At 48.9% G+C, this 25,039-nt stretch overlaps 8 protein-coding genes across 22 annotated transcripts; 4 read left to right on the top strand and 4 right to left on the bottom strand.

Annotated features, from left to right (window-relative positions):
- The first annotated feature begins 1,201 nt into the window (after positions 1-1,201).
- On the top strand, positions 1,202-2,461 carry LOC111082309 (loricrin). The gene is made up of 2 exons (XM_022378499.2): positions 1,202-1,350; positions 1,436-2,461. Exons 1-2 carry the CDS (start codon positions 1,345-1,347, stop codon positions 2,435-2,437), a joined length of 1,008 nt encoding a protein of 335 aa, XP_022234191.2. The 5' UTR covers positions 1,202-1,344; the 3' UTR covers positions 2,438-2,461.
- A 937-nt stretch (positions 2,462-3,398) lies between these two features.
- On the bottom strand, positions 3,399-13,111 carry LOC111081464 (ral GTPase-activating protein subunit beta). 14 transcript variants are annotated; one of them, XM_022377545.2, is made up of 16 exons: positions 12,562-13,111; positions 12,273-12,492; positions 11,626-12,024; positions 11,307-11,567; positions 10,478-11,092; positions 9,011-9,328; positions 8,709-8,849; positions 8,074-8,617; positions 7,788-8,014; positions 7,432-7,623; positions 7,081-7,221; positions 6,407-6,424; positions 5,424-5,978; positions 4,777-5,363; positions 3,830-4,701; positions 3,399-3,759 (listed from the first exon to the last, which is right to left on the bottom strand). In XM_022377545.2, exons 1-16 carry the CDS (start codon positions 12,751-12,753, stop codon positions 3,645-3,647), a joined length of 5,397 nt encoding a protein of 1,798 aa, XP_022233237.2. In that variant the 5' UTR covers positions 12,754-13,111; the 3' UTR covers positions 3,399-3,644. The 14 variants fall into 14 exon arrangements, with proteins under 14 accessions (XP_022233237.2, XP_022233228.2, XP_022233267.2 ...); XM_022377536.2 differs by lacking the exon at positions 6,407-6,424 and having other exon boundaries at positions 5,424-6,032; positions 12,562-12,996; positions 13,051-13,098; XM_022377553.2 differs by lacking the exon at positions 6,407-6,424 and having other exon boundaries at positions 3,400-3,759.
- Positions 13,112-14,437: 1,326 nt separating this feature from the next.
- LOC111081549 lies at positions 14,438-15,021 on the top strand. The gene is made up of 2 exons (XM_022377642.2): positions 14,438-14,549; positions 14,621-15,021. The coding sequence occupies exons 1-2, from the start codon at positions 14,544-14,546 to the stop codon at positions 14,912-14,914; spliced, it is 300 nt and encodes a 99-aa protein (XP_022233334.2). The 5' UTR covers positions 14,438-14,543; the 3' UTR covers positions 14,915-15,021.
- A 1,730-nt stretch (positions 15,022-16,751) lies between these two features.
- On the top strand, positions 16,752-18,314 carry LOC111082319 (skin secretory protein xP2). The gene is made up of 3 exons (XM_041595604.1): positions 16,752-16,903; positions 16,992-17,813; positions 17,871-18,314. Exons 1-3 carry the CDS (start codon positions 16,898-16,900, stop codon positions 18,117-18,119), a joined length of 1,077 nt encoding a protein of 358 aa, XP_041451538.1. The 5' UTR covers positions 16,752-16,897; the 3' UTR covers positions 18,120-18,314.
- A 643-nt stretch (positions 18,315-18,957) lies between these two features.
- LOC111082320 (ATP synthase subunit delta, mitochondrial) lies at positions 18,958-20,069 on the bottom strand. 2 transcript variants are annotated; one of them, XM_022378513.2, is made up of 4 exons: positions 19,961-20,069; positions 19,536-19,740; positions 19,250-19,461; positions 18,958-19,179 (listed from the first exon to the last, which is right to left on the bottom strand). In XM_022378513.2, exons 2-4 carry the CDS (start codon positions 19,732-19,734, stop codon positions 19,117-19,119), a joined length of 474 nt encoding a protein of 157 aa, XP_022234205.1. In that variant the 5' UTR covers positions 19,735-19,740; positions 19,961-20,069; the 3' UTR covers positions 18,958-19,116. The 2 variants fall into 2 exon arrangements, with proteins under 2 accessions (XP_022234205.1, XP_022234206.1); XM_022378514.2 differs by lacking the exon at positions 19,961-20,069 and adding an exon at positions 19,837-19,914.
- Positions 20,070-21,029: 960 nt separating this feature from the next.
- On the top strand, positions 21,030-23,175 carry LOC111082257 (nuclear envelope integral membrane protein 1). Its single transcript, XM_022378434.2, has one exon. It carries the CDS (start codon positions 21,127-21,129, stop codon positions 22,528-22,530), a length of 1,404 nt encoding a protein of 467 aa, XP_022234126.1. The 5' UTR covers positions 21,030-21,126; the 3' UTR covers positions 22,531-23,175.
- Positions 23,079-24,405, bottom strand: LOC111082258. Its single transcript, XM_022378435.2, has one exon. It carries the CDS (start codon positions 24,364-24,366, stop codon positions 23,188-23,190), a length of 1,179 nt encoding a protein of 392 aa, XP_022234127.2. The 5' UTR covers positions 24,367-24,405; the 3' UTR covers positions 23,079-23,187.
- A 27-nt stretch (positions 24,406-24,432) lies between these two features.
- LOC111082259 lies at positions 24,433-24,876 on the bottom strand. Its single transcript, XM_022378436.2, has 2 exons — positions 24,784-24,876; positions 24,433-24,687 (listed from the first exon to the last, which is right to left on the bottom strand). Exons 1-2 carry the CDS (start codon positions 24,835-24,837, stop codon positions 24,433-24,435), a joined length of 309 nt encoding a protein of 102 aa, XP_022234128.1. The 5' UTR covers positions 24,838-24,876.
- Between the last annotated feature and the right edge of the window lie 163 nt (positions 24,877-25,039).

Here is a 25,039-nt window from a genome sequence, read left to right on the forward strand (position 1 = left end):
TGATGCTCTTCAGATGAAGCTGAAACTGAACGCGCCATGAAAAACGAGCCGGTAACGGGTCATCAGCAAATCGAAGAGAAGAGAGGAGCAAAAGAGACTACTGGGTCTGGGGGTCTGGGGGTCTGGGGGTCTGTGGGTCTGGGGGTCTGAGGGTCTGGTCCGGTCTGGAGTCGGGGCAACAACATGCGCAACAGCGCGCATTAAATAATTTATACAAAAATGCACACAAAATTAACAAATTTCAAATTATGTTGCATGATATAATAATCCGGCTGTCGCCTCGACTCCGGTCCCGGTGCCAATCCGTTTGTTTCCCAGAGAGCGCAAAAGATTGGGCCAATCGACACATGTACATATGTATGTATGTATGTATGTATGTATGTATGAGCTATGAGTGTAGCTGCCTGAGCCCGAGCACACGAAGAGCTGTTGCAATCGGAACGACCCAAGAGGCACAGATGAAGATCCAATCCGATCCGATCCGATCCGACGCGATGGCCGTTAGCCACCCAGAGCAAAGCCCAACGATGCGCCCAAATCGATAATCGTATGCAAAGAGCCGGTCAGTCGCGGTTGCGGTCTGCGCCACCGTCGACGTCGCGGCTTGATATTTTTGTGGTATGGTAGGGGGTGGGAGGGCCTCTGCCCTGCTTGACCCACGAAGCCCCCCTCCAACCCCCTCTAGGCTTGTGTTATCTTCTTGTAGTTTTCAGTTTTTGTTTTGTTTTTGTTTTTGTTTGCTTGTCCGCCGGCGTTGTTAGTGTTGCATATTATTTGGCCATTGAAGAAATAGATGAAGACGTAAAGGGTGTCTTATTAAGCTTTCATTGTCCGGGATTGATCGAATGTGAAGGTGCAAATATTACGTACATATGATATACATATATATGTATCTCCGACCACCAGTGCAGTTTTGTGTTCTTTCTTCTTGATTGGCTCCGACACACAGCACCCTGTATGGAGGAGGAGGCCGGCCCCATTCAGATGCGTGCGTGTGTTCAAGCATCGCCATCTCCATGTGAGTTGCAAGAGCAGCGCAGCAGAGTAGCCTACGATGATGAATCCCGTATCGGCAGCTCTTCATCGCTGACGTCACACATCTCTCCATCTCCATGGCCATTGCCATCTCTCGCGGGCTACGGGTTGCGGGTTGCGTTGCGTTGCCTCTAACGGGAGTGGGCAATGGGGAAATATCCATATCCGATCTATGTATAAAAGCTACGGGAAGCTCGAAGCTGGCATCATTCACCTACCGGGAACAGCTCGACGCGCACAGGTGTTCCTTCCACACCGCTTCCACACACAATTAGAGAATCTCAGAGAGAGTCAACGGATTCAGCTAACATGAAGGTGAGTGGATCATCGGATTAGTACCCGCAATTTGGATAACGAACGGATATACCATACCATATACTAAACGGAACGGTTACTCTAGGTCTTTATCTGCCTCTTGGCCACGGTCTGTGCCTGCAATGCCACCTTCCTGTCGTTACTGGGCGGCGGCGGCGGTAGCGGCGGCGGCGGTGGAGGAAGTAAGACCACATACAATGTCATTGCCACGCCCAGCTCAGGAAGAGGTCATGGCGGCGGCGGCCACGGCGGCGGCGGAGGCGGTGGACACGGATATGCCCATAGTCACGGCTATTCGCATGGAGGCGGCGGCGGTGGTGGCGGAGGCTCAGCCCAGATCATCAAGGTCATTCTGCAAGAGGGCCAAGGCTACAGCAACGGTGGTGGATCAGCTGGAGGCATCGTGGCCAGTGGACACAGCTACGGACATGGCTATGCAACCGGCCACAGCCACGATCACGGCCACAGCCACAGCCACGGCTCCTATGGCGGTCAGCAGGAGCAGGTCTTCAAAGTCATCGAGCAAACCCCAGCCCCAGCTCCTGCTCCAGTTGCTTACCATGCAGTAAGCGGCGGCGGCGGCAGTGGCTACTCCTATGGCCAGGGTCAGTCGTCCCACTCCTATGGGCAGTCCTATGCTTCTGGCCACGGCTATGGCGGATCCTCCTCCTACGATGTGCAGCAGTTTAATGCCATACTGCCACAGATTCTCCAGCTGGTGCTGCAAGAGGACGCCTTCGGCGGCGGCGGTTCAGCTGATGTGGGTGCCATCAACGGGCAGCTGATCAATGCTTACGGCAGCAAGGGCAATGCCATCATCATGAAGGCCGATCAGGCCCAGGGCGCCTTTTTCAAGAGCGGTCACGTTGTGCAGCGCGGAACTCTGAAGGTGATGCGTGTGCAGGACAATCAGCAGCAAAAGGTGCAGTCTGGCGCTGCTGCTGGTGGCTGGAACAACGGCGGCTCCTCCCATGGTGGAGGTGGCTGGAGCAACGCTGGCTCCGCTTCCAGCAGCGGTTGGAGCAGTGGTGGCTCCGCTCCCAGCGGTGGCTGGAGCAGCGGTGGTCCCCCTTCTTCTGCCTGGTAGTTGCCCCCTCGCTGCCAGCTTAGTTAGCTAGACCAAATTAATTTTTTTTTCTATCCACTATAAACTATCTATTATATTTTTTTTTTTCATAGGCTAGTCCTTCACACAGTCATTGCCTTGTGACCAAAGTACAAAAAAGAAAACACCCCATGGGCCACACCGCCTCTTCATTGTTAATTTAAATTATTTCTTAATAAATAAATAAATACATCAACGAAATGCAAAACAAAACGGTGATCTGTAACTTGTTGTGGGGGTTTCTTTTTATTATTATATCACGACTTTCATTGCTCGCTGATGGCCCTCAGTCGTAGCCGTAGCCGCAACCGCAGTCGCAGCCGCAGCCGCAGCCTCAGCCAGCAACAGTTTGAATTGATTAACCATCGAAGGCGTTGCAAACCCAATTCCAAAGCTTACAAAATTCCACAAATCAGAGGGGAAGTTTCCACGTTTCCACGCAGGTCTGCGGCTGTGCCATTGGGCACCGAACCGTGAGATACCCCTCACGACCTTCCAAGAAAACACGCGTAAATTCGGCCTAAAGTATTTATTTATGAAGCATCTTTAATTGATTTCCCATTTGATGGGATCGATCTCTTAGCCAATGACCCACTAATGATGTATCAAATACGTAACTTTGGGATGGCAAACACACTCCGATTAGAACCATAATTACTCCTGTCGTTATGCAGTGCAGCTGCAGGGATTTTACTTACTCCATATGCAATTGATTTATATTCATACGATTTACATGTTACATAAATTAAATTTTGTGGTTTTACTTTCACTTTGCTTACAATGTAGCGATGCGATCTTTTCGGCTGTGTGTCACATTGCCGTGGGCCAAATTCATTTCGGATGTTTGACCCACTTACTTGCTCTTGTTTCCTCTTCACAGATGAAAAGATTACCCAAGACGGAGACGGGGCATGAATGATTTCCGTACACATAATTATACTTTTAAAAAGTACAATAATTCGATTTATTAGTAAAAAAAAATATAAATACAAATTAGAATAACTGCAAGAGTCCATCGATCAGTGTCGTAGGCAGACCCTCGCAGTGTGTACCCACACCGATTGCCCACGCGTAGGTGGGGCTAGAGGGGGTATATTTTAGTTAAGCACACGATAATACAGGCATGGACAAGCCATTTTGGTGGTGGTGTTAATCCTAGATTAGTAAATACTTGTGTTGCTAACGCCGGCTAAATTGCACGCTGGAACAGATGGGCCAGCAGCTCGGCCTCGCTCAAATCCATTTTGTACTTCTGGACAATGTCCTGCACCTTCAAGCGCCGTCGCACATGAGGCGGTTGATAGCTGTTGCAAAAAAAATCAAGAATAATTCGAATAATTTACTTTTAAAAAGATTCCCGTCACTCAATCGTACTTATCGTTGTCCAGTCGCCGTCGTCGGGATATGTTTAGGGCCGTCTGACGCACCAGATTGCCTACGACACGGCGACTCAGCACCATGCCATCGACTAGGGGCGTAGCAAAGCTCATGCGACCGGGTGGGCCCTGCAGTTTGACCCTCAGTAGTCCCGACATAAGCGAGTGCACGAAGATCACATGACAGTCGGCGGCACGGGGCTGCTGGAGCGAGTGCAGCTCCTCGCCAGTGCGCGTGTAGGCGAGTAGATCCTCCAGCGGGAAGTTCAGGTAGTCCTCGTAACTCTCCAGCCACACCAGAAAGATCTTGGCAGGCGCCTGAGCGAGCAGCGTCGGCTTGGTTACGTTCCCTTTGCGTCGCGTTGGTGGCACAGGATCCTTTTGTGTTCGACCGGTGCCAGTGTCCAGTTCCAAGCTGAGATTGCGTGGCTTAGACTTGGCTGCGCCAGTTCCCGTATCCGACTCGCAGCGTGCCCACACATTGCTCGATCCGATCTGATCGCTGTTGGAGAGGCTGCCGCCATCGCTTGTGTCGCTGTTGTAGCGCAGATTCCACGTGGTCGGCACCACGAAAGCAATCTCCGACGAGACATCTGCCCAGTAGAGCACACGCTGTGACCCATTGTAATTGAGTTCGCTGGGTACATTGGATTTAAGCTGCTGCAGTTGCTGCATCTGCTGCATCTGCTGCTCCTCTGGCGTTCCCTTCAGCGACCAGGAGTTGTGGGCAAAGCCCGTCCAGCCAGAGTGATCGGCCACCAGTACCGGCCAGCCAAGCGTCTGCAGCATACCGGCAAAGTGCGGATCATAGCTGAGGGAAGTCTCCTCGACCATATTGCCAATTATTTGCTGGGCACTTGTCTGACCCGTCTGAATACGTAACGAATACAAATTAAAATGTTTTAAATCGGCAAATACGAATAGAAATTTTGTTTGCTTCCCCACCTTTACATAGAACACATAGACGGTATCATGGGTGCGGGCACTGAGCTTATCCAGCCTGTCCAGATCGGCGGCAAATGCCGTCGACTTGGTGTCCAGCACAATGAGGGGTCGCTGCGGCGGCGTCCCAAGCGACTCCGCTGGATTGTGCGGATTGCGTGTCTCGAACGTGAGGAAGCCAAAGTGCGAAAGGAATAGCCGTGCGGCATGGAACTCTTGGCACACCAGCGGCGGCACGCACTCCTGCGAATGCGACAGACTGTCCACACTGTTGTCCGCCTCGGCCCAGGCCAGCTTCTCGTGGATGCTCTGGTTCTCGAGTATCGCTTCCAGCTCCCGTATGCTAGCGGATCCATACTGCTCGCGGATCTGATCGATGGTGGGTATGGAATAGTCGGCCACGCAGGGCTGCACCTTGTCAACGCCATCGGGGAAGTTCTTCTGCTCGCATTCGGGCCTCTGGCTAATATCGTTCATGGGAATGGGCCGGCCGGGATTGATGGCGTGGTACTTGATGCCCGACTTGCTGCGTGGAAGATGTCGCAGCTGCATCGTCCAGGCATGTCGTCCAAATGGTCCACGTATCAGCACTGTCCAACAGGGAATTATAATTATAAGTCTAAAGAGACTGATTCAGCTCAGCGACTTACGTGTCACTGTTGGCTGCGGATCCTGATCATTGCCCAAGGGCTCCTCGAGCAGGGCCAATATCGTCGAGTTCTCCGTCACAAAATACTTGAACTTGGCAATGGCCTGCTCGGTGCTTGCCGCCGCCGCCGGCACCATCGAGTTGCAGTGCTTCATCAGTGCCAGCTCATCGAGCAGTGACGAAATGGACTCAGGGCCACACTCGCTGGGAAAATAGCCAACCTGTTCGAGTATGATTGTGAGCAGATTCTCGGCAGCATCTCGCACCCTCATGGAGGCGGGTTTCAGCTCCTTCTCATCCTTAAATTTGGGTATATCGCCGCTTTTGCTCTGGCTCTTGGTGCCCGATATGCCCAGTTCGACCACCTCCAAAACTGTCTGCAGGCAGTCCTTATCCTGCAGCAGATACGGATGCTGCATCAGCCATGCGGCGGTGCACTGAAAGGCAGCCACTATTGTGCTATGCAGATCCTTGCTGTGTGCCGGCGGCGGCCGCGAGCACTGATAGCATATGTAGTCGCATATCCACTTCACGGCCCGCTTGCACTCTAGAGCGTCTGAGGAGATTATCGTTAGATTCTGACTAGCTTCGTATATTTTCACTAATGTGTCTAAGGTGGGTTGTGGGTTTTGTGAATTGTGGTGTGGTTCAGGTGTGGTTCAGGTGTGGTTCAGGTGTGTGTTTTCGAGGTTATTTACATTGGTATTTGTGGATGTGGGTGTGTTGTGTGTGTATTATTTGGGTGTCCCGCAGGAAATACAAACGAAATATATAGAAAATAATGACAATTATCAATTGTGGATGAGTGTTGGGTGGATTTTTTTTTTTTTTTTTGTTTTTTGATGTTGCGCAGGTGAAGTGGTTATTGGGACGGGGGTAGTTCGGGCGGTTAGAAAAGAAACGCATTAAAAAAAAAACGAAAGAAAGGAAAGAAAGACAGAAAAAGTGGCGTTAGTTAGGTTTGTTAGCATTTCAATCAATTACCATTTGTAAACTTCCTGGCTGCCGCATAGAATTTTCACACAAAAGCAAAAGTTGGCACAGCACAGACAGTCCAAGTGGTTGAGGTTTTGGGGTTGGGGATTTGTACGTACAGCGGGTAAGGTGGGGGTCGGGGATAGGGGATATTTTTATAGTTACAGTTACAAAGAGGACCAGGTGGAAGAGGGCGGGGTAGTGGGAGTGGAAGTACGCACGCACATACGACATATTCCGTAAAACAAACGAGCAACAAATAAAAGACGACAGAAAACAACGAGACATTAACACCAGAAAATGAAGAGTAGCCACGGGCTAATCGCAGCTTCGAATGCCAAATTCCCTTGCAAATTCATTCAAGATCCCACCACAATATAATTAACGAACAAATACACCCATCACAGCGTGTACCCCTAAGCTATAGGCCATAAGTTCTGTGAGCCTAATTAAATTAAGTCTTTTAAAATCGATTTAATTTATTCAAAAAACATCTCACTTGATCCTTACAGCCAGCAGCTGTCTACCGAGTCTCTAATAGAAAGTCTGCGACGCGGAGAGCACAGCTGGCGGACGGACAAGCGGAGATTAGCATAGTTTTTAGTAGATAGAATGGCTTTGCAAGGGAATGAGTTACACCAAAACCGTGCATGCACATTTAATTAGAGAGAAGGACACGCTACCTGTTTCCCGTATATGGAGCCTGGCCAAGCCGGACAACAGCTCCAGGGCGGCCAGCGAGACATTCAAGTCCGTTTTCCACGACGAGATGAGCCGATGGCAGACCAAATACGTGGCCCGCACAAACAAAGCATGGGCATTATCTAGAAGATTTGACAGAATATTTGTGTTCAATTTGAGTATCGAGCGCTGATCACTTAATGATCGATAAAACAAAAAGGATTGCGAGAAAAAACCTGAGTATAATCCGAGGGACTAACAGCAGATTAGATCCCAATTCACAGAAGCGAACAAACACAGAAAAAAAAAAACACAAATAAACACACACAAAAAACAAATAGAAATCTCTTTACCATATGTGGTCACGCCCTCCAGCTCTTGGCCAAACTCAAATGACATGTCATCGGAGATGGTCAAACTTGGATAATCGTGGGCTGAGGCCGTGTCGCGTATGGAGCCCGAACCAGCTCCCATGGTGGCCGTCGTTTGGGCCCCCAAGCTGGCCGTGCCGGTGCTGACCAGCGAAGCGGAACGCTCCGAGCAAGCTGTTCGTGGTGCCACACAGCACAAAAAGAGATTACAAAAAATGCAAAAAAAAAAAATAAATATATACAAAAAATGGCAATTAAATAAAAACAAAAAAATTGTAAAAAATCAAATCAAGAGGTAATTGCTGATCCAGATCACCTCCAGTGTCCGGCAACCTTACCCGAGCTGAGGAGATTGGCCTCATGGTGCTGGGCACCGCCAGAGTTGTGCATATGAGTGGCGCCCGAGCCTCCGCCCATATCCGTCTCCTCGAAGGTGACGGCATCCTGGACGCACAACAGCAGGCCGCCCAGCAGCATGTGTGTGTTTTGGGCATCTGTCTCCACCTGCAGAGCGTTCATCAGAATGTTCATGAGACGCGACTTGAGCTGGATGAACGTGAACATCCTAAAAGAGACGAAGGAGAAGGATAAGCGAAATTCCCTTTTTTGCGCATTTTCACTCACTTTTCGCTCGTCTCGCTGGACAGATCTCGAATGGGCAGTGCCTGATAGTGCAGCGGCAGCACCATTATCGACAGCAGTATGTTGATGGCCGAGCGCCGCAGCTCCGTTCGATTGAATACCATTGACTGCGTCTTCAGCTTCAGATCCTTGTCGGGCAGCACAATCTCCAGGGCAGCGATGAAACCGGGCAGCAGAACATTGATCCCATCCAGATCCAGGCGAAAGAGATCACCCGAATGCAGCAGAATGCTGGCCAGCGTCTCATCGCACTCCTTCGACTCGGTGATCTTTAGGCACTGCTGCAGGGCCATATAGAAGCGGGCCAAATACACCGGCAGGATCTCCTCGCCAGTTTTCTTCGCACAGAATATCTTGCACAGTGTGCCAATGGCCTCCGCCCGGCCCGACTCGTACTTGTCGATGGTCAGCGTGGGCGGCAGCGAGGCGGGATCGTTCAGCGAGTTGGGCTGCGATAGCGAAATGGATCCCTTGCGGTGCTCCATTATCATCGACGATGGCCGCTTACTAGCCTCGCATGCCTGCTCTGTGTGCGAGACGAAGAAAAAAAAGGTTTGTTGATATATGAGTGCACTCATCGGCACTCCTCCTGCATCGGCTGCTTTGGGTTCACTTACTCTTGCGATTTTGGCGCCAGGTATCGCCACCTATGTGCGCCGCCTCGAACAGCCACTCGTGGAATACGTGGAGAATGCTGTTACACTTTGGCCGCGCCACCGCCAGCTCAGCGCCAGCTCCCATCGATGTCAGTGGCAGAGCTGAAAACGCAAAGCAGAGCAGCAGCAGCAGCAACAGCAGCAGCAGTGCAGAGGGTGATAGAAAGAAAGAAAGGGACAGAGGATGAGAGAGAGGGGAAAGGTAGGAGGAAAACATCTGTTAGATTGTTTCAGAAGCGACAAATGTTTCGCACAACACTTACAGTTGATGCTGCTGCTCGCCGAGGGCGGACCCGATGTCGATGTTGGCGTTGTGGGTGCCGCAGCCGAGGCCGGAGCCGGTGCCTGGCCACCAGAGCCAGAACCAGAACCAGAACCGGAGCCAGGGCCAATGCCAGTGCTGCCACTGCCACTGCCAGGGGCAGAACTGGCACCACCACCACCACCACCACCACCAGAGCCTTGGACGGGGCCAGCGCTCGTCGAGCCGCTGCTGTGGATATAGCTGCTGCTGGTGCTGCTGCCGATCGCACTGCGTGCACCGCCCCCCGTGAGGCCGATAAGCGAGGTTTTGCTCAAGCCTGCACAAAGCATTCGTGTGGTGTTGTGAGTTGGAATGTGCGTGTTGTGGAGAGAGCAGTGGAGTAGAGTAGAGCAGAGCAAGTGTGAGAAATTAGTAGCGCGGCAGAGTCGGATAGGAGGTACATGTACATGGCATGGACTGCCCGATGCCACACATGCAACGTGGTTGGCATTAATTGTGGGCGTACAATAGATAAAATACAATGCATAATGCCTGGCTCGGGACCGGGAACGGGACCGGGACCGGAATGGTAATGTTAATGGGAATGGGAATCTGATATTATGCGATGCGATGTAATGGCACTGCATTCAATGGCAGTTGGAAAGTGGAAACAGTTACTCTTTCACTCAGCCATTCCCAAACACATCCATTCCATTCCATCCACTCCACATCCCCCCGCGCTCCGAGCAATTACACACAGATTATTCCACTCATGCTATGGAACAAATTATACAAAAACTTAAATGCAAAACGTGCATGCGGTGCGCGCGGTTCACGGTGCGGTGTGCCCCGAGGCAAGGTGCTCTCGTGTCGTCGCGAAGCTGAAGCTAAAACATGAACTGATCTTAAAGCTAATGGCGAATACATTAATGGAGGATCAATTCAACAATCTAGGCAAGCAAAACATATCATATTAAGGCAAAGCAAATAAAATGCACGACAAATGAAGTTTACTTCGGTGATCCGAAGGCCCAATAACCCTGGCAGATCAGTATGATTCCACCTATGAATGGATTTCGGTTGAACCATTGAGTTATTTCTAATGAAGAGATAAGATTGATTGGATTTTTATGAATCCATGGATCGATGCTCTAGAAAATTGTATTACAGATTATTATTAATCCATTAATTACCAATCAGCACTTTCGGATGATCGGAATGTTCAGTTTTTCATGTGACTCCTTCAGGACACCTATTCGGACAGCAAAATAGATTCGATTTTATATGCATTAAGTCCTTTGACATAGGCATAGATTAATTATAGCTACACGATCTCTTTTGTTCGACATTTTGATTTTTAGTTATCGAATCCGAGCTAACACATCGATAGTAAATCCATAGACTATGTGGAATACTTTCTGCCAGGTTACAATACAAAAACAACATTGAGTAAAACATTCTACGGAATCTAAGGACGAGTTCGCACCCTTCTGCTGCGTTATGGTGGGCGCCACGCTAAAACTCTTGGCCAATCGTCGCTGTAGAGGCGGTGTGGGCGTGCTCGAGGCAGCTGTCGTTGCCAGGCTGGCCTCAGCCGTGCTAAAGGAGATGCTACCGACGACTCCGGCCGAATGGCTGCCACCAGCGCTGGTGCTTCCAACGGCAGAGGCCCCCGTCGAGTGTCCCAAATTACTGGCAGCTATGGCGCTTGACGTGGGCGAGCCTCCACTCTGGGAGAGTGATAGCTGTTGCTGCTGATTCTGATGCTGATGGTGACCGTGATGACCCATGATGGCGTTCAGGGCCGAGCTGGCCGAGTTGCTCATGAAATTGTCGCGCAGAAAGCTGCCAGCGCCATGTAAATGCAAGTGCGGATAGTGAAGATGATGGTGATGCAGATGCTGATGCTGCAGCTGGAGCTGCAGTTGTTGCGAGGCGGAGCCCTGCAGCTGCTGTTGGCTATTCGCCGATATATTCGATGCGCTGCTCGAGTGGATGAACTGCTGCAGCGTGGAGGAGGTGGCCTCGTTGAGCGAGTGCCGTATTTCCAGTAGATTCGTCACGACATTATCCGTCTGGTGTGGCGGTGGCTGATAAACGCCTACTCAAGCAGCAAATTTCGTTTTTTTTTTTTGTTTGTTCGTTTTAAATACAAGTTTTTGGGTTAGATAAGCGCGAGATGAACAAACGAACAAGAAAGAGAGAGACAGAGAGAGATAGAGTAATACTGGGCGGCTAGCCTACCACAAAAACTATTGCTACTGAAGCCTATGTCGTAGGTGATTTCGGTGAGGTTGTTGCAGTTCGGATCTTACCCAGAAACGCATCCACCTGGCTGGAGATGCCCTTCATTGCGTTGAGAAAGATCTGCGGCAGCAACTGCAGACACGGATGCTGGTGCGTCTCGGCCCCCTTCTCGTGGGTAAGTGCCCACTGCACGAAGTGCGACGATTTGCTGATGATGTGCGGTGAGCAGAATGCCGTGGGATTGCCGATCATACGCAAGAAGCGATACCATGTCTGGGCCACACAATCGTTCGACATGCCAACGGGTATTAGCTGGCCATCCTCGTCGGCTGTGGATGGCAGAGAGCTGCATAAGTACATTGCCAGAGAAGATCTTGCGGCACAAACCATTTTTGAGCTGGGGAAACGCTGGTCCATAGCTGAACTCGAGTAGTCGGGACGTCAGGGCCAAGTTGACACGATTCCACTGATCGACAAGGGCCACGCGATGACGCCACATGGAGCACGACTCCTGCAGCGTCTTCCACATCGAAGGCGATGGGAAACTGCGAACGCAGGCCAGCAGCCACACTTCGAAGAGCACGGAGAGCACACGCTCGCACAGCTGATCACCCACATCATCCTTGACGGTGGGCGGCGCCAGTAGTATCTCGTTAATGGCCAGAAGGAAGAGCAGCAGCGTATCCCAAGTCTGGCGATCCATTAGCTGCGAAATCTGCGCTGTCTGTTGCAGGGTGCGCAGTACCCGATGACAGAGCACCGCCTGCCGCTTGATGGTGTCTGCACCTGGAATGGGCAGCAAAAATATACATTAAAGACGTCAGTATCCCAGCACGGCCGCAGGCCGCATCGTATGCAGTGTACGTAAAAAAGTTCGAGCAACCTACCAAGCGTGGTTTGGTATAGAAATGGCAAGACTTGAAATTTAGATGGGGATTAATACATAAGACAGAGAGTGGACATTTATGGGCAGTGGCGGCAATAGACAGCGGATCGGTGGATGGCTGGATCGATTGGCAACTGTGTTTACTTACTTTCGCCCTGGCGCGGCACAAAGAGATTGTGAAAGTGATTGATTATCTGGCGCGCATACAGATTGGCATCCTCGCATATGGGCTTCGGCACACTGATGCGCGGCTGTGGATGCAAGGCAGTCAGCCACTCGCAGTAGACATTCACGCAGTCCTTGATGGTCTCGTGCTCCTGCAGGGGCAGCGACAGCCCAAAGCAGATTACGTCCATGCACCACTTTACCTTTAGAGCGGGAAGAGGAGAGTGCGACAAGTGTGAGATTCACTGCCAGATCGGACAATTGCTGCTCACCTCCTCATCCTTGACCAAATGGCTTGGCTCGGCATTCTGTGTGATGCCCAGATTGGTGCCCAGCTGCCTGACCACCGACACGACCACTTCCCGTCCAGCCGAAGCTGGAAACTTGTTCAGCACACTGAAGCATTGCGCCCCGCAGCTGTTGGCCGTAATCTGGGCCGACAGTGAGGCCCATTCAGAGTACATTTCCCTTCAGTGTATGCCCCAGTGGAGTTATTTTGAAGCTCCAATTAGCGATTTTCTTTTGTCGTAGCTGTTCTTGGTTTTGTGTGTGTTGTGTTTCTCTTTTCCGCGCACTCGAATTTCACTTTGTTGACGTCAACATCAAGAGCATTGCAGCAGGTGCGCCATGTTGGCGGTGTTGCAAGTGTTTCTGTGCCTGTTACTCCTGCTGCTGCCGTGCCCAGACATGGTGCGTCTCAAAACAGCCTAATTGATATGATTATTAATTACTTATTCACTTTTGTTGCCTTTAACTACGACATTTTTGGCATTAATTTTGCGATTCCCCCTCTGAGCAGTGTGACCGCGGACTTATAGAAAATATATACCGCCTGACTCTCAGAAATCTACCTTCTCATCAGTGCTGCCAACATTTCTACTTGGACAAGAGACAAAAAAGCTGAAAAATTACTTAGAATACAAGATTTTTCAGACAGGTATTATTGCACTTGGGATAGTGATTTTGCAGTAGCTACAATACAGTTATGCTTATTTGTGTCATCTTTGCGACTCCAAACATTGAATTCTTCGCCTTTAGCCAAGCATCGCGGCACTTTTGCTTATAGTCTTTTGGCATTTCGTAAATATTCATACATGCTAATCCACATTTGGTATAGAGATGATAGTTTGCTTAAAACTTAAAGCAAACCTGTTAACATTAAAAAAAAAGCGAAAAAAAAGCCAAGCACATTTCAAAAAGCCCAGAATTCCTGCAATGCAAAATTTTTCCCGCAGTTGGTCTTCAAAAACAGCCAGATTCGACGGAAAAAAGCGGAATCGACAGCACTGCTTCCCATTCTCAAAATATACCAAAACTTTACACCTGCGAAAATACAACCGAACAGCTGTGAGGGCTTGGTTTCAATGTTGTGCAACGGCACGCACATGAAGCTCTCTCAGTGCTGCAAGGTGTCATGTCAGCAAGGCGCGTGGGAGAAAATAATCGTTAAAAATAACAAAAACCAAACGAAGAGAAGACAATATTACAAACAGGTTTTTGCTATAAAATAAACACACGAATATGCACAAATATTTCTTTTTTGTAATGGGTTTTTTGGAAAAGCCACAGCCAAATGAATTGAATTGAGGAAGCATCGTTTAAATTTGCATAAATTTGCATGGGTTTTGGCGGTTTTTGCTGGCTGAACCAAAAAGCATAATAGGGCGTGAACAATGGGCTCATAAATAAAGTTTAGCCAAAATTCAAACAAAAAAAAACAACTCCCAAAAACTATTTCTAAACAGACAAGACAATCAATTTGCACACCGAAGGCGCCTGTGGTTTGTTGCCTTTCAAAAGAATTCATCAAATGGCGACAAATCGGCAATGGAATGGGAGTGGAAGCAGCTCCCACGTCACAGAGATCACCTGGGCACCTGTTGGGCATTAGCGACAGGAACAAGTTCTCATTGTTCTGGCATTTGAAAGGCGTTTTTATATGATGCTGCCTCGCATTGTTCGTCCAAGCGAGCCCACCACCAATGCGGTGTAGTATCTCTAATAATGGCAAATACCTCTCAAGTATCTTACTTATGTGCGTATAAGATTTAAAATTTGCATACCGATTGATTCATTCACATTGTTGTGTTGTAGTTGCCTCTATGTTTGACTATGTTCTATTGCCAGTTTTATTGCTCTACTTTCGAGCGATGCGACGGGGTTCGGGTTCTGTTCGCTATATAAGATCGCGGTCTTGGCCAAACAAATCAACACAAATCATCCACCAACCAACCAATCAACCAAAACACTCAACATGAAGGTGAGTGGTGCATCCCCACAGGATAGAGCCCTACAGGCAACCGGATAATACGCCTTCTCTCTCCCTTTCAGTTCTTCATTGCTTGCCTGCTGTTCGCCGCCTGCCTGGCCGTAGCCCAATGCAGTGTCATCCAAGGAGGCGGCTACGCTTCTCTGCCAGTGGCTACCGTGCCACTGGTTCGCACCGTCCCGGTGGTGCGCACCGTACCTGTCATCCGCCAGGTTCCCGTTGTGCGTACAGTGCCCGTCGTCCGTCATGTGCCCGTTTACGAGAACGTGGCCGTGGTTCCCTCCGTGGTCCGTGTCGGACATGGCGCCGTCTACGATTCACCCCTGGCCTACGGTGGCTGGCTGAAGCAGAAATAAGTATAGTGCTGATATCTATGCGACCGCTGACATAACTGACTCTTGTATAAATCAATTTTGTCCTTTTTTTTTTGTTTATTAATAAATTATAATACATCGAAAAATGATATAATTTGCACATGGAGTACTCAACCAAATAGTAGAATGGGTTTTTAGCCATTTCCTATAAGGTTTCATGGCGGTCTTAGAGATTGAGAGAGACTGAAATGAGCCGTAAAAGTGAATTTTCTCAGGTCCCATGCTCACCCGCTCTCATACCGTTCCAGCCGTTCCAGCAGATTCAATTGTTCCACCTGTTCTTCCTGTCCCCACTCATTTTGTCTGTTCTAATCACAAAATTCATAATTAAAATGGCGGAACATTTTTTTTAGCTAATACATTTGCTAAAAATAGTATTATTGTGGCCCATAAAAACACACACTTAACATTTAACCATTATTTCATCATTATATAAGCTTGTATCTGCCTTTATCTACCCCATCTGCATATGTATTTACCGTTGGCTCTCGCTCTCCAGCATTCCTGTGACTTTGCTTAAATATCAATTTATGGCATTCTGAATTTTGCACTTATCGTTGGCTGCATTGGAATGTGGTTTTTCGAAGCAATCTGTCTGGTAGGCCCACGGGTCCATTGAGCAATAAATACATCCACACACACAAATTAGAGGCTGATTTTCAATGATCTTGTTGTGTTTTTTTTTGGTTGTATTTTGCTTTGTTATGGTTGTCGCTGTCGTTTTATGATCATTGGATAGACAATGATGCGTCTTACACGGCTGAGAAGCCAATTGCATAATCATAATATTGGGCAGCCGCTGCGCGGCGCTGCCCTGGCTGGCTAGTTGACAACGGATTTCGGAACAAAATTAGATTCCAAAATTCACCTTGAAATAGCCAAATGATTGTGGGATTGGATTGGCTTGAACTGTGCTTGTGTGGCTTGGGCTTGGGCTGGCGATGGCCCATGGCCCATGGCCAATTGGGGTTGGGTTGGGTTGGGTTTCGATTCAGTTAATGGCTCAAAAAAACGGACAGACAGCGAGCCGCCGCCGCTTATGAGGCAAGAGCCAAAACGCGTCTATGCAAATGACAAAACGAAATATGAAATCCACATGCTGTCGATGCTGTCGATGCTGCCTGCCACTGCCACTACCACTGGCCCTCCCGTGCCCCACCTTATCACCATCAGTTCAGTGAGCCCGCCCGCCCGCTCGCCCGGCTACGATGAGTTCAGTTCAGTTCAGTTCGGTTCGGTTTGGCTCAACCTCAACCTCAACTCGATCCATTTTCATGCTAATTGTGGGAGCCGCTTTCGGAATTTCGGAAATGCAGACTCGCCTAACGTAACGTAAGGGCTTTACGAAATTCGAGGCTGGAAACTGGAAAGAAATCGGAAATCCAACAAAACCAAAAATCGGAATGGGTAATGGAAATGCAGAGTATAGGAGTATGGGAGTATGGGAGGGAGCATGGTAGATGTGGATGAAGAACCCGAGGCCAGTAACTGGGTGCGGCCTAGTGAAAATGAAAGCCATCCGATGACTTCTTTCCCCGTTTGCTACTTGAGTTTTGCATCATCTTCAGCATGATTATGATATGCATGGGCATTGGGCATTGGGCATTGGGCATTGGGCATGATGCCCACATCCATGATGATGATTCCAATCTCGATGATGATGAACCGTTGGAAATGTTAATGAAATGCCTTTGTTTGGGTCTGGGTCTATGGGTCTCTGGGCCTGGGTATGTGTTGGGGATGCGTTGGATCGTGTGTTATGCTGTTTTGTTGCGTTGCTAATTTGAATTGTGGGACTTCATTATGATCGCTTACATCGTTTGCTGGGATCAGATCATCGTATAAAAGAGTCGTGATGCGTTCGATCTGACATCAGTCGTCTCTGAAGAGCATCACCACTCAAGGCGTTAGGAACCTTTCGATATTGGTATCGTTGTCATCGAATCAAGTGGAATAGTAGTTAACATGAAGGTGAGTGTCAGTTGCAGTGTCACCCACCCACCCCTGGATCCTGGATAGCCACACTATAACCACTACCCTTCTTCTATGCCCCATCCAGGTCTTCGTTTGTATGTGTGCTCTGTTTGCTGTGGCCAACGCTGGCTTCCTCGGTCTGCTCGGAGGCGGTGGCAGCAGCGGTGGTGGCGGCAGTCTCAAGGCCGGCATTAGCTTGGGCGGCGGAAGCAGCGGCGGTGGTGGCTATTCCGGAGGCGGCGGTGGCGGCGGCGGTGGTTACCACGGTGGCAGCTCACATGGCGGTCATGGTGGCGGTCCAGTTCAGGTGGTCAAGGTCATCCATCAGCAGGGCGGCTACTCTGGCGGTGGCTACTCCGGAGGCGGCGGCGGTGGTGGCTATGCCGGCGGCTATGGCTACGAGCCCGCACCACAGGTCTACAAAGTGAAGGTAATCTCCGAAGGCGCCAGCCATGGTCCGGCCCCCGTCTACCTCCCACCAGCCCCAGTCTACAGCGCCCCCACCTCCGTCAAGGTGATCAAGGTACTGTCGGAGTCCGCTCCTCTGGTCAGCGGTCCAGCTTTCATTGGAGGCGGCGGCGGCGGTTCGTCGGGTGTGTCGCAGGTCATCAAGGTGGTCCACGAGAGCCACGACGCTGGTGTTTCCTACGGCGGAAATTCTGGCTCCATTTCGGGCGGACACGCCAAGGTGGTGCGCGTCATCCATGAGCATTCGGGCGGCATTGGCGGTGGCTCAGCATACGCCCCCATCGATGTTCCCGGACCAGCTCCAGTGACTTCCTACCAGGAGGCTCCAGTCTATGCTGCCCCTGCTCCAGCTCCAGTGTATGCTGCCCCTGCTCCAGTGTATGCTGCCCCTGCTCCTGCTCCGGTGTATGCTGCTCCCGCTCCAGTTTATGCTGCGCCCGCACCTCAAGTGAACTATGCGCCCGCACCTCAGGTGAACTATGCGCCCGCACCGCAGGTGAACTATGCTCCTGCCCCGGCACCAGTTTACTCTGCTCCTGCCCCGGCTCCAGTGTATGCTGCTCCCGCACCAGCTCCAGTCTACGGTGCCCCTGCTCCCGCACAAGTGTACAGTGCCCCACTGCAGGCACCAGCACCACTCCTGAGCGTCCCCCACCCAGCACCCGCACCAGTGTTCGCGCCCGAGGAGCAACTGCTGCCCGTGGGACACGCGCCCGCCCAGACCTACGGCCCACCAGCCTACTAAGACTGTTTCCCCGACTTCAAGACACACCCCCGCACCCCACACATTCGAGACTCGGGAAGACCTTCGACCTACTACTACTACCTCTATCGACTTTTCCTACACAACGCCATGAGTTAATTTAAGTCATTTTTTTTACCCATTTTTTTTTTGCTAGAAAATATACAAAATATAAACCGAAAAGAAACACTTTCAATCCGTGTGGCCCACTCTCACTTTCGACAGCCACAAAGCGGCGCGCTGTAAACTTGACCTTCCGATCGGGTTTCGGCTTTCGGCTTTCGTTTCGGTATGGGAGAGAGTGGCGCATGCGCACACGCGCAGCAGCCAGCCAGCCATACAAATCTACAACACTGTGCAGCAAAATGATTGTTCATCACGTATGTAAAATGGTTTGACGTTAATTGCTGTTTAGTTCCTCTGATAAGCTTGTAGATATTTCAGCTTGAAAGGGCTTACAGGCAGATGTGATTAAAGATTCCTCAGATCAGTTGCACTCTAGACACTACTTGGAGGCATTAACAACTGTTGCCGATTGCTGATTTTCCAAATTTTAAGCAATAACTCGCACAGGTGTCTGTAACTTCCCTCTCGCACACTTCTACAGTCAATCGTTTAGTTTAAGATTTGCTCAACATAATTTTTAGCTGATTTGCATGTTGCGACAGCCAGCCCCAAAGGGCCGAAGCCTTTCAACTCACTCCATGTAGCACAGTGTAAGGCGAGAAAATACACATGCAAAAAAAAAAACACAAAAAAAAAAACAGTTATCTGTTCGTCGATGAGCTGCGATGCGATGCGATTGATGTTTTTTGTTTGATCCACACGGGTTTGTAATTAGTTCGGATATTATTATTCGCTTTTTATTATGGTTTCATAACGTGGGGGGGGGGATGTCAGCCAGTTTTTTAAATTGGCCACCACTTCAGTTATGTTTTTCTTTTATTTACTTTAAACGCAATGCTTTAGCTGTTTGGGTGTTGTGTGGTTGTGATTACGTCTATTCGGCAGCTTTGACTAACGCCTCAGCAACTTCGACGGCAATGGCAGCTTCTGCCTTGGCCTGCAATAGAAAATCAGACAGGTAGTGAGGACAGTTCTGATTGTGTGTTGAAAGGAAGACCAGGACGTACCTTATCGTTACCAGCGGAGCTCAGCTGCGACTGGTATTTGGAGAGCAGCTGTCTGGCCTCGGCGACATCAATGTCCGCGATATTGTGAGCTTCCTCGGCCAGCACCTGAACGGAGGAGTCCTCGTTGACGGTCACCGAGCCGCTGGAGACAAAGTATTTGGTGGTCTTGCCATCGTTATCCACAACCTGGACAACACCTGGCTTCAGCACAGCTGTGGGCACAACATTGGATCAAGTTAGAAGGGTTTCGATTGGATTCGAATGTGATATAATCGGCGGGGCTTACCCAATGTGGGCACATGCTTGGCCAGAATGCCGAAAGCTCCGCTGAAGGAGGGCACATCGATCTGGCGCACTACGGTGGCATCGTAGAAGGTCTTGTTGGCAGCAGCAAAGGTTAGCTTCATCTCGTCCGAGTAGGCACGGGACTGGGCAAGGCGAGCGCCGCGTGCGGCCAAGAAACGGGCATTCTTCACGATCGACATATTTCACTGCAAGAGGAGAAGGCAATTAAATTAGTGTCTTGCATTGATGTCGTTGCAGCAGCAACTTCTAAACATAAAAACATAATATTAAAATTATGTAACTTTGTAGGTTAGGCGGCGTTCAGTTGATTTTCTCCTTGCAGGCACACAACAAAATCCTAGCACAAGTCACAACACCGCCATCGGTTCCAACTCGGAGAACAATTGGTATCCACGCAAAATTCACCTTTTTTCTTTTTGGAGTGTGACAAAAAAAAGGAATACAATGGAAATTTGCTGCTGAAATCGTAACCAGCGGCCTAGAGATGTCAAACCATCGAGGGAACTATCGATAGTACTGCTAGCCTCTACTATCGACGGTTTTGCGACTATCATGATAGTATCGAGCTACAGTCGTTGCGCTTTTGATTTGTTTGGATTGGCTGCTATAAAATACGAAGAGACATTTGTAAACAAATCGACACTATCTAATTTTTACAATGGACAAGTTCCTAAAAGGTTTCAATGGTTTTTTAATAATTATTTGAGCCCGATACTATCACGATAGTATCGATTGTTTTTTCAAAACATTCAACGTTGATATTCCTCGATTTTGATATTCCGTTTAATATTACTAGCTAGCTGGGACTCTCAGCCCTAAACAAATAATTTTATCCGATGGATACATACATTTTCTACAAGATTGGCAAGTTTTTAGAAGTCCTTTTTATTGCATTGTTTACATAAAAATGTTCAAAAAAAAAACAGCCAAAGCATAAAACGTAAATGTTGACTAACTGTGACGTCAGTGTTGCTGGTCAACCAAGTTTCTTCTATGTGTATGAACTCTTGTATACCTTATTTCTTTTAATTGATGCTAAATGTTATGTTCCAAGCTTCATTGAAATATTATTTATGATTTTATCCTAGATTGACATGTTTTTTACCTATGAATGCACATGTTTGTGTTTTATATATACATTTATCCCGAGTCTGATACCTATTATTGGAACCCTTGAGCTGCAAAATTTCGTTAATATCTTTAAAACAGAGTCTGAGTAGTTTCTGCATTAATTCTAGCCTGAAATTACAAACAATATCTCAAGTCCATAAAATCCATTTTCCCATTTTCTCATCCCGTGCCAAAGTTGCACAACAATGCATCTTACGGGAACGCGTATGGAATGACGCAACAATGAATAAAATTTCCAAAATATTGTATTCCATATTTGTATTCAATATTTCCAAAAAATTGAAAAACATCGATGCATCGATGTTTTCATCGATGTTTCTCCACCTCTAATACCAACGCTCTGGGTATATATCGATACACAACATCCATCATCTGCATATTCCATTTCGAAGTTATTTATTTCATTTTTGTGGCAGCTATCTGAATTAAAGTGCATAGACATGTTTCAACTAGGTGTGAGGCATGGATCCATCTTTATATTGACACTGATGGCGATATGCGCTGCCGCTACCGCTGCCGCAACCCCGCCCCCCGTTACGGACACCGTGTTTTTGGCGCCGGGAACATCGATCGATATCACGGCCAATGGCTATGGATCAAATACTCTGAGGACGTACTGCTATCCTGGTAAGCCGCTCTCGCTGCTCAGCCTGTTCGAGACGGTTGAGTTCTTGCTGGGCATCGGCAACGATGACTATTCGGAGTACGGCGGACGCACACCACAGGAGGTGCTGGATCACTACAACGAGCAGCGCTCCCTCTTCAGCTTTACGCTCTTCTCGCAGAAGCGTCAACGGATACATCTTTCACCATTTGATCCTCAGTGCATTGGTGTTGCCTCCAGGCAGCCCTACAACGTGAGACTCCATCATGCTCAGTTCGATGTGTGGCGATTTCTACAATTTGGCCTGGGGGTTATCGTCTTCTGGAGCAGCCGCAATTTGGCCAAGAACAGTATATTCTATTATTTGGCTGGCATTATGCTGGGCATTTGTGGCTCGCTGCTGCTCATAATTTCACTAACATCTAAACTTTTTCCCAGACGTCCCATGATGTATGGCGTCCTTATTGGAGGCTGGACAATTGGATTGTATATACTCAAGCAGCTGGCCGACAACATGCGCCTAATTCTACTGACCTATCGCGACTATGTCGTCTGGTATTTGATAATAACCGGCCTCATCTCGTTCCTCATCTGCTATCGCATTGGCCCACCGAAGAATCCGCGCTCCCAGAACATCATCATGTGGCTGCTCCAGGCGGTTGGTGGTGCCCTGGCCTACTTTAGCAGCTGGCACTCTAGTGGAGTGTTGTTTCTGATGGTATCCGTCTTTGCGGCATACTACTTCCCACAATCGCTCTTGGCCTATGGCCATTCGTTCTATCGACGCCGCTTTCCGCCCAAGCGCCGACTGCTGACAAATGACGAGTACTACAAGCAGACTGTTGAAGAGACGCAACGTTCACTGGCGGAGCTGCGCCGGTTCGTCAACAGTCCCGATTGCAGGCAGTGGAACATAATGAGCAGCCTGCGCAATCCTCTGCGCTTCGCCACCTTTGCCAATGGGGAACCACATCTGTTCGACGAGGAGATCGATGACTACTCACGCACCATAGAAGAGTCGATGGAGGCGGCCGACTTGAACGAGGCCGAGGACTATCTGCAGTGCAGCATGCACTATCGGCCCTTGCCCGGCAATAGGTTTAACGTCAGTCAGGATCGTCGTCGCGCGACTGTGCCCCAGCCACAGTCGCCCGCCTACCAACGAGATACGCTACGCGCGAACATCCAACAGCCCTACGATTCTGATACCGATGACGACGAATACATGGAGCAGGAATAAGAAGACACAAAAGAGCCAATCCACACGAATCAAAAGACTCATTAGACTAAGATAAGATTGCATATTTTTGATATGGGTTTGTACTTTGGTCAAGTTGCCATGAAGCAGAATCAACACTCAGGCAGCTCAGGCTGAATGAATTTCATTCTGCATCGCACCATCGGCATGTTTTGCCTGTTTTCGACCCAACACTGGAGAAAGTTCCTTCGTTCGCTGACCGTTTAATTTTAGTAAATGCCAAAAAAGAAGTTAAGTCATAGAGATATTCATGTGCAACGCATGCAATCAATTTCAAATCGATCCCAGAACCAAAGTTCCATTGCACTACCTCAAGTTTGCAGTTCCTTCAATGACCTACTTAATATTAACTGACTTTATTTGCTAATTCAGGACACACCACCTCGCTTAATGACCGATTTATTTTAATTCAAGAACTGACCTCAAGCTGACAGCTATATACAAACAGCACAACTAACTAACTAACTGCCCTTGCAATTTACTTACCACGGCATGATTCTCGAAAACTCACTCAAACGCACTTAACATGATTTTCTCTTTCTGAACATTGTTTTATTGGCTCGAACATCTGTAAATTATTCATGTACAAAAGAAATCATTTAGGAATAAATCGAAAAATAACTTTAATTGCCATCTCTTTCATTTTGACGGCGCACAGTTTACGGGCAGCCACTGGCATGCCTCTGACGGTGGCGTATGCAACTGTCCCGGCAGCATCTTGATCAGACGTCGCTCCTTGTCAAACATTTCAGCGGAACAGAGTGTGAGATCGCGTTGGCGAAATATGAGGGCATTTTCGACATAAGTGATGGTCCAGTAGCTGGTCGACGAGCTGGGACTGCCAGAACGAAGCGCACCCAGGCGATTACCCTCGCTGGGATCCACAAAGAAGTACCATTTGGAGAGTTCACCGCGCAGCGTAAACACAGGCGTGGAGTGCTGCTCCTGGACAAAGGCTCGAATGAGACCCGCCGAGTCTGTATAGTTTTTCTCGTGCCAAGTGAAGACCTGCCGTCCGTTGAGGCCGTAGTTCCAGTCATCCGTGATGGTCGTATACACATACTCACGATTGTCGCGATTGAGCAGACAGAAGCCTTGGGGATGGAAGAGGGCACCCAGCACCGGCGGCAGACTGCTGTGCAGTGCCTCTACTCGCCGTTGCAGCGATGTGTCCACACTGGCATACATGTAATGGGTCTGGATCTTGCTCACTGCATGCGCCATGTTGAACAGGAAGGCCTCGTTGCTGTCGTGCATGGTCTGATAGCGCCAGTAAAGTGATAGCTGCGCCTCGATCATCATTTTGAAGCTGACCTCGTCCCTGTCCGTGTACAGTTGGTCCAGCTGCAGAGTGAGCTTCTCCAGCGGCCGGTGGAAGTAGACGTCTTCGATGGCATGCTCCAGAACGTCACGAACTAGGGACGGCTCAATGCTGGATCCCACATACATGCCATACGACTGAATGCTCTCCTCGGAATTGATGAGATTGGCCAGGCGTTGGGCCATCAGGGACCGTAGGTGTCGTCGCACCTCCTGCTGCAGCTCACAGGCCGAGCGTCCCGTCGGTCCACTGGTACACGCCATCTCATTGCGTATGAAGTTGGCCAGCTGCGTGTAAAGACCCTTCACCTTGTCGGTATCATCGATAAAATCGGACCGTATGGCCCCCCAAATGCTTTGAAAGACTTGCAGCTTATCGGACCGATTGGCGGCACGTCGCAGGACCACCTGGTAGCCTTCCAAGTCCGGTTCCAGCGGCAGAACTTCGGCGGCAGCCACAAAGAACAGCAGCCCGAGGAGCAACAGCAGGCGATGCATCTCGGCTGGCGCACTGTTGGGAAATGCCTATTTCGGTTCGCTCCTTATCGTAGCGTCAAGCGGGGGTCATTGGAGGTCCATCTTGATTTGCTTGGCATCATTGATAGATTGATGGGAACAACAGGGTTCCTCCTCAATCGGTCGCTTGCTGCCGACCATGGACACCACTTTAATGCGCTCCGTTAGTTGATCGATCTCCATGGGCTTCTGGGGACGGCGATCCCGTGGCTCGCGGCGTGGTAGCGGCACAATGAATCCTTTGTATATCACCAGTAGTTCTTCCAGTGACAAATCCTTTGCATTTGTTAAATGCAGTTCCCTCTGCAAAACAAAAAAAAAACAAACATTGTTTCATACTGTATACACATTTTCATATGAATGTATGCATGTATGTCCTGCATGAAAAGGGATACTCACTTTTTTGAACTGCTCCAATATATCTTCGCGTGTCAATTCATTCAAGTTATCCATGACTATTTTTAATAAATAAATATTGATTAAAATTTTAATTGCAATTGCAGGTGATTTGAATAAGTGTGACCTCAGACATTTGTATACCGAAATATACATACCTTCTCATTAACAAAATATACCGTAATTATACTGACGGACACGACAAGATGCGTTTATATTCCTCGATTTTGATATTCCGTTTAATACTTCTAGCTAGTTA

The sequence above is a fragment of the Drosophila obscura genome, unplaced genomic scaffold (genome assembly GCF_018151105.1).
Source record: "Drosophila obscura isolate BZ-5 IFL unplaced genomic scaffold, ASM1815110v1 contig_73, whole genome shotgun sequence".
NCBI lineage: Eukaryota > Metazoa > Arthropoda > Insecta > Diptera > Drosophilidae > Drosophila > Drosophila obscura.

Excerpts from the sequence above, each read along its gene's own strand:
- LOC111081464 (XM_022377536.2), bottom strand. The coding sequence starts at position 12,753 with ATGTACTCTGAATGGGCCTCACTGTCGGCCCAGATTACGGCCAACAGC. Across the intron at positions 11,093-11,306 it reads CCAGGTGGATGCGTTTCTGG|GCGTTTATCAGCCACCGCCA; the intron begins GTAAGATCCGAA and ends CTGCTTGAGTAG. Across the intron at positions 3,760-3,829 it reads CGGCGACTGGACAACGATAA|CTATCAACCGCCTCATGTGC; the intron begins GTACGATTGAGT and ends TTTTTGCAACAG.
- LOC111082319 (XM_041595604.1), top strand. Across the intron at positions 17,814-17,870 it reads CTCCAGTTTATGCTGCGCCC|GTGAACTATGCTCCTGCCCC; the intron begins GCACCTCAAGTG and ends CCCGCACCGCAG.
- LOC111082320 (XM_022378513.2), bottom strand. The coding sequence starts at position 19,734 with ATGTCGATCGTGAAGAATGCCCGTTTCTTGGCCGCACGCGGCGCTCGC. Across the intron at positions 19,462-19,535 it reads CAAGCATGTGCCCACATTGG|CTGTGCTGAAGCCAGGTGTT; the intron begins GTAAGCCCCGCC and ends TTGTGCCCACAG. Across the intron at positions 19,180-19,249 it reads GCTCCGCTGGTAACGATAAG|GCCAAGGCAGAAGCTGCCAT; the intron begins GTACGTCCTGGT and ends TTTCTATTGCAG.
- LOC111082257 (XM_022378434.2), top strand. The coding sequence starts at position 21,127 with ATGTTTCAACTAGGTGTGAGGCATGGATCCATCTTTATATTGACACTG.
- LOC111082258 (XM_022378435.2), bottom strand. The coding sequence starts at position 24,366 with ATGCATCGCCTGCTGTTGCTCCTCGGGCTGCTGTTCTTTGTGGCTGCC.
- LOC111082259 (XM_022378436.2), bottom strand. The coding sequence starts at position 24,837 with ATGGATAACTTGAATGAATTGACACGCGAAGATATATTGGAGCAGTTC. Across the intron at positions 24,688-24,783 it reads TATTGGAGCAGTTCAAAAAA|AGGGAACTGCATTTAACAAA; the intron begins GTGAGTATCCCT and ends TTTGTTTTGCAG.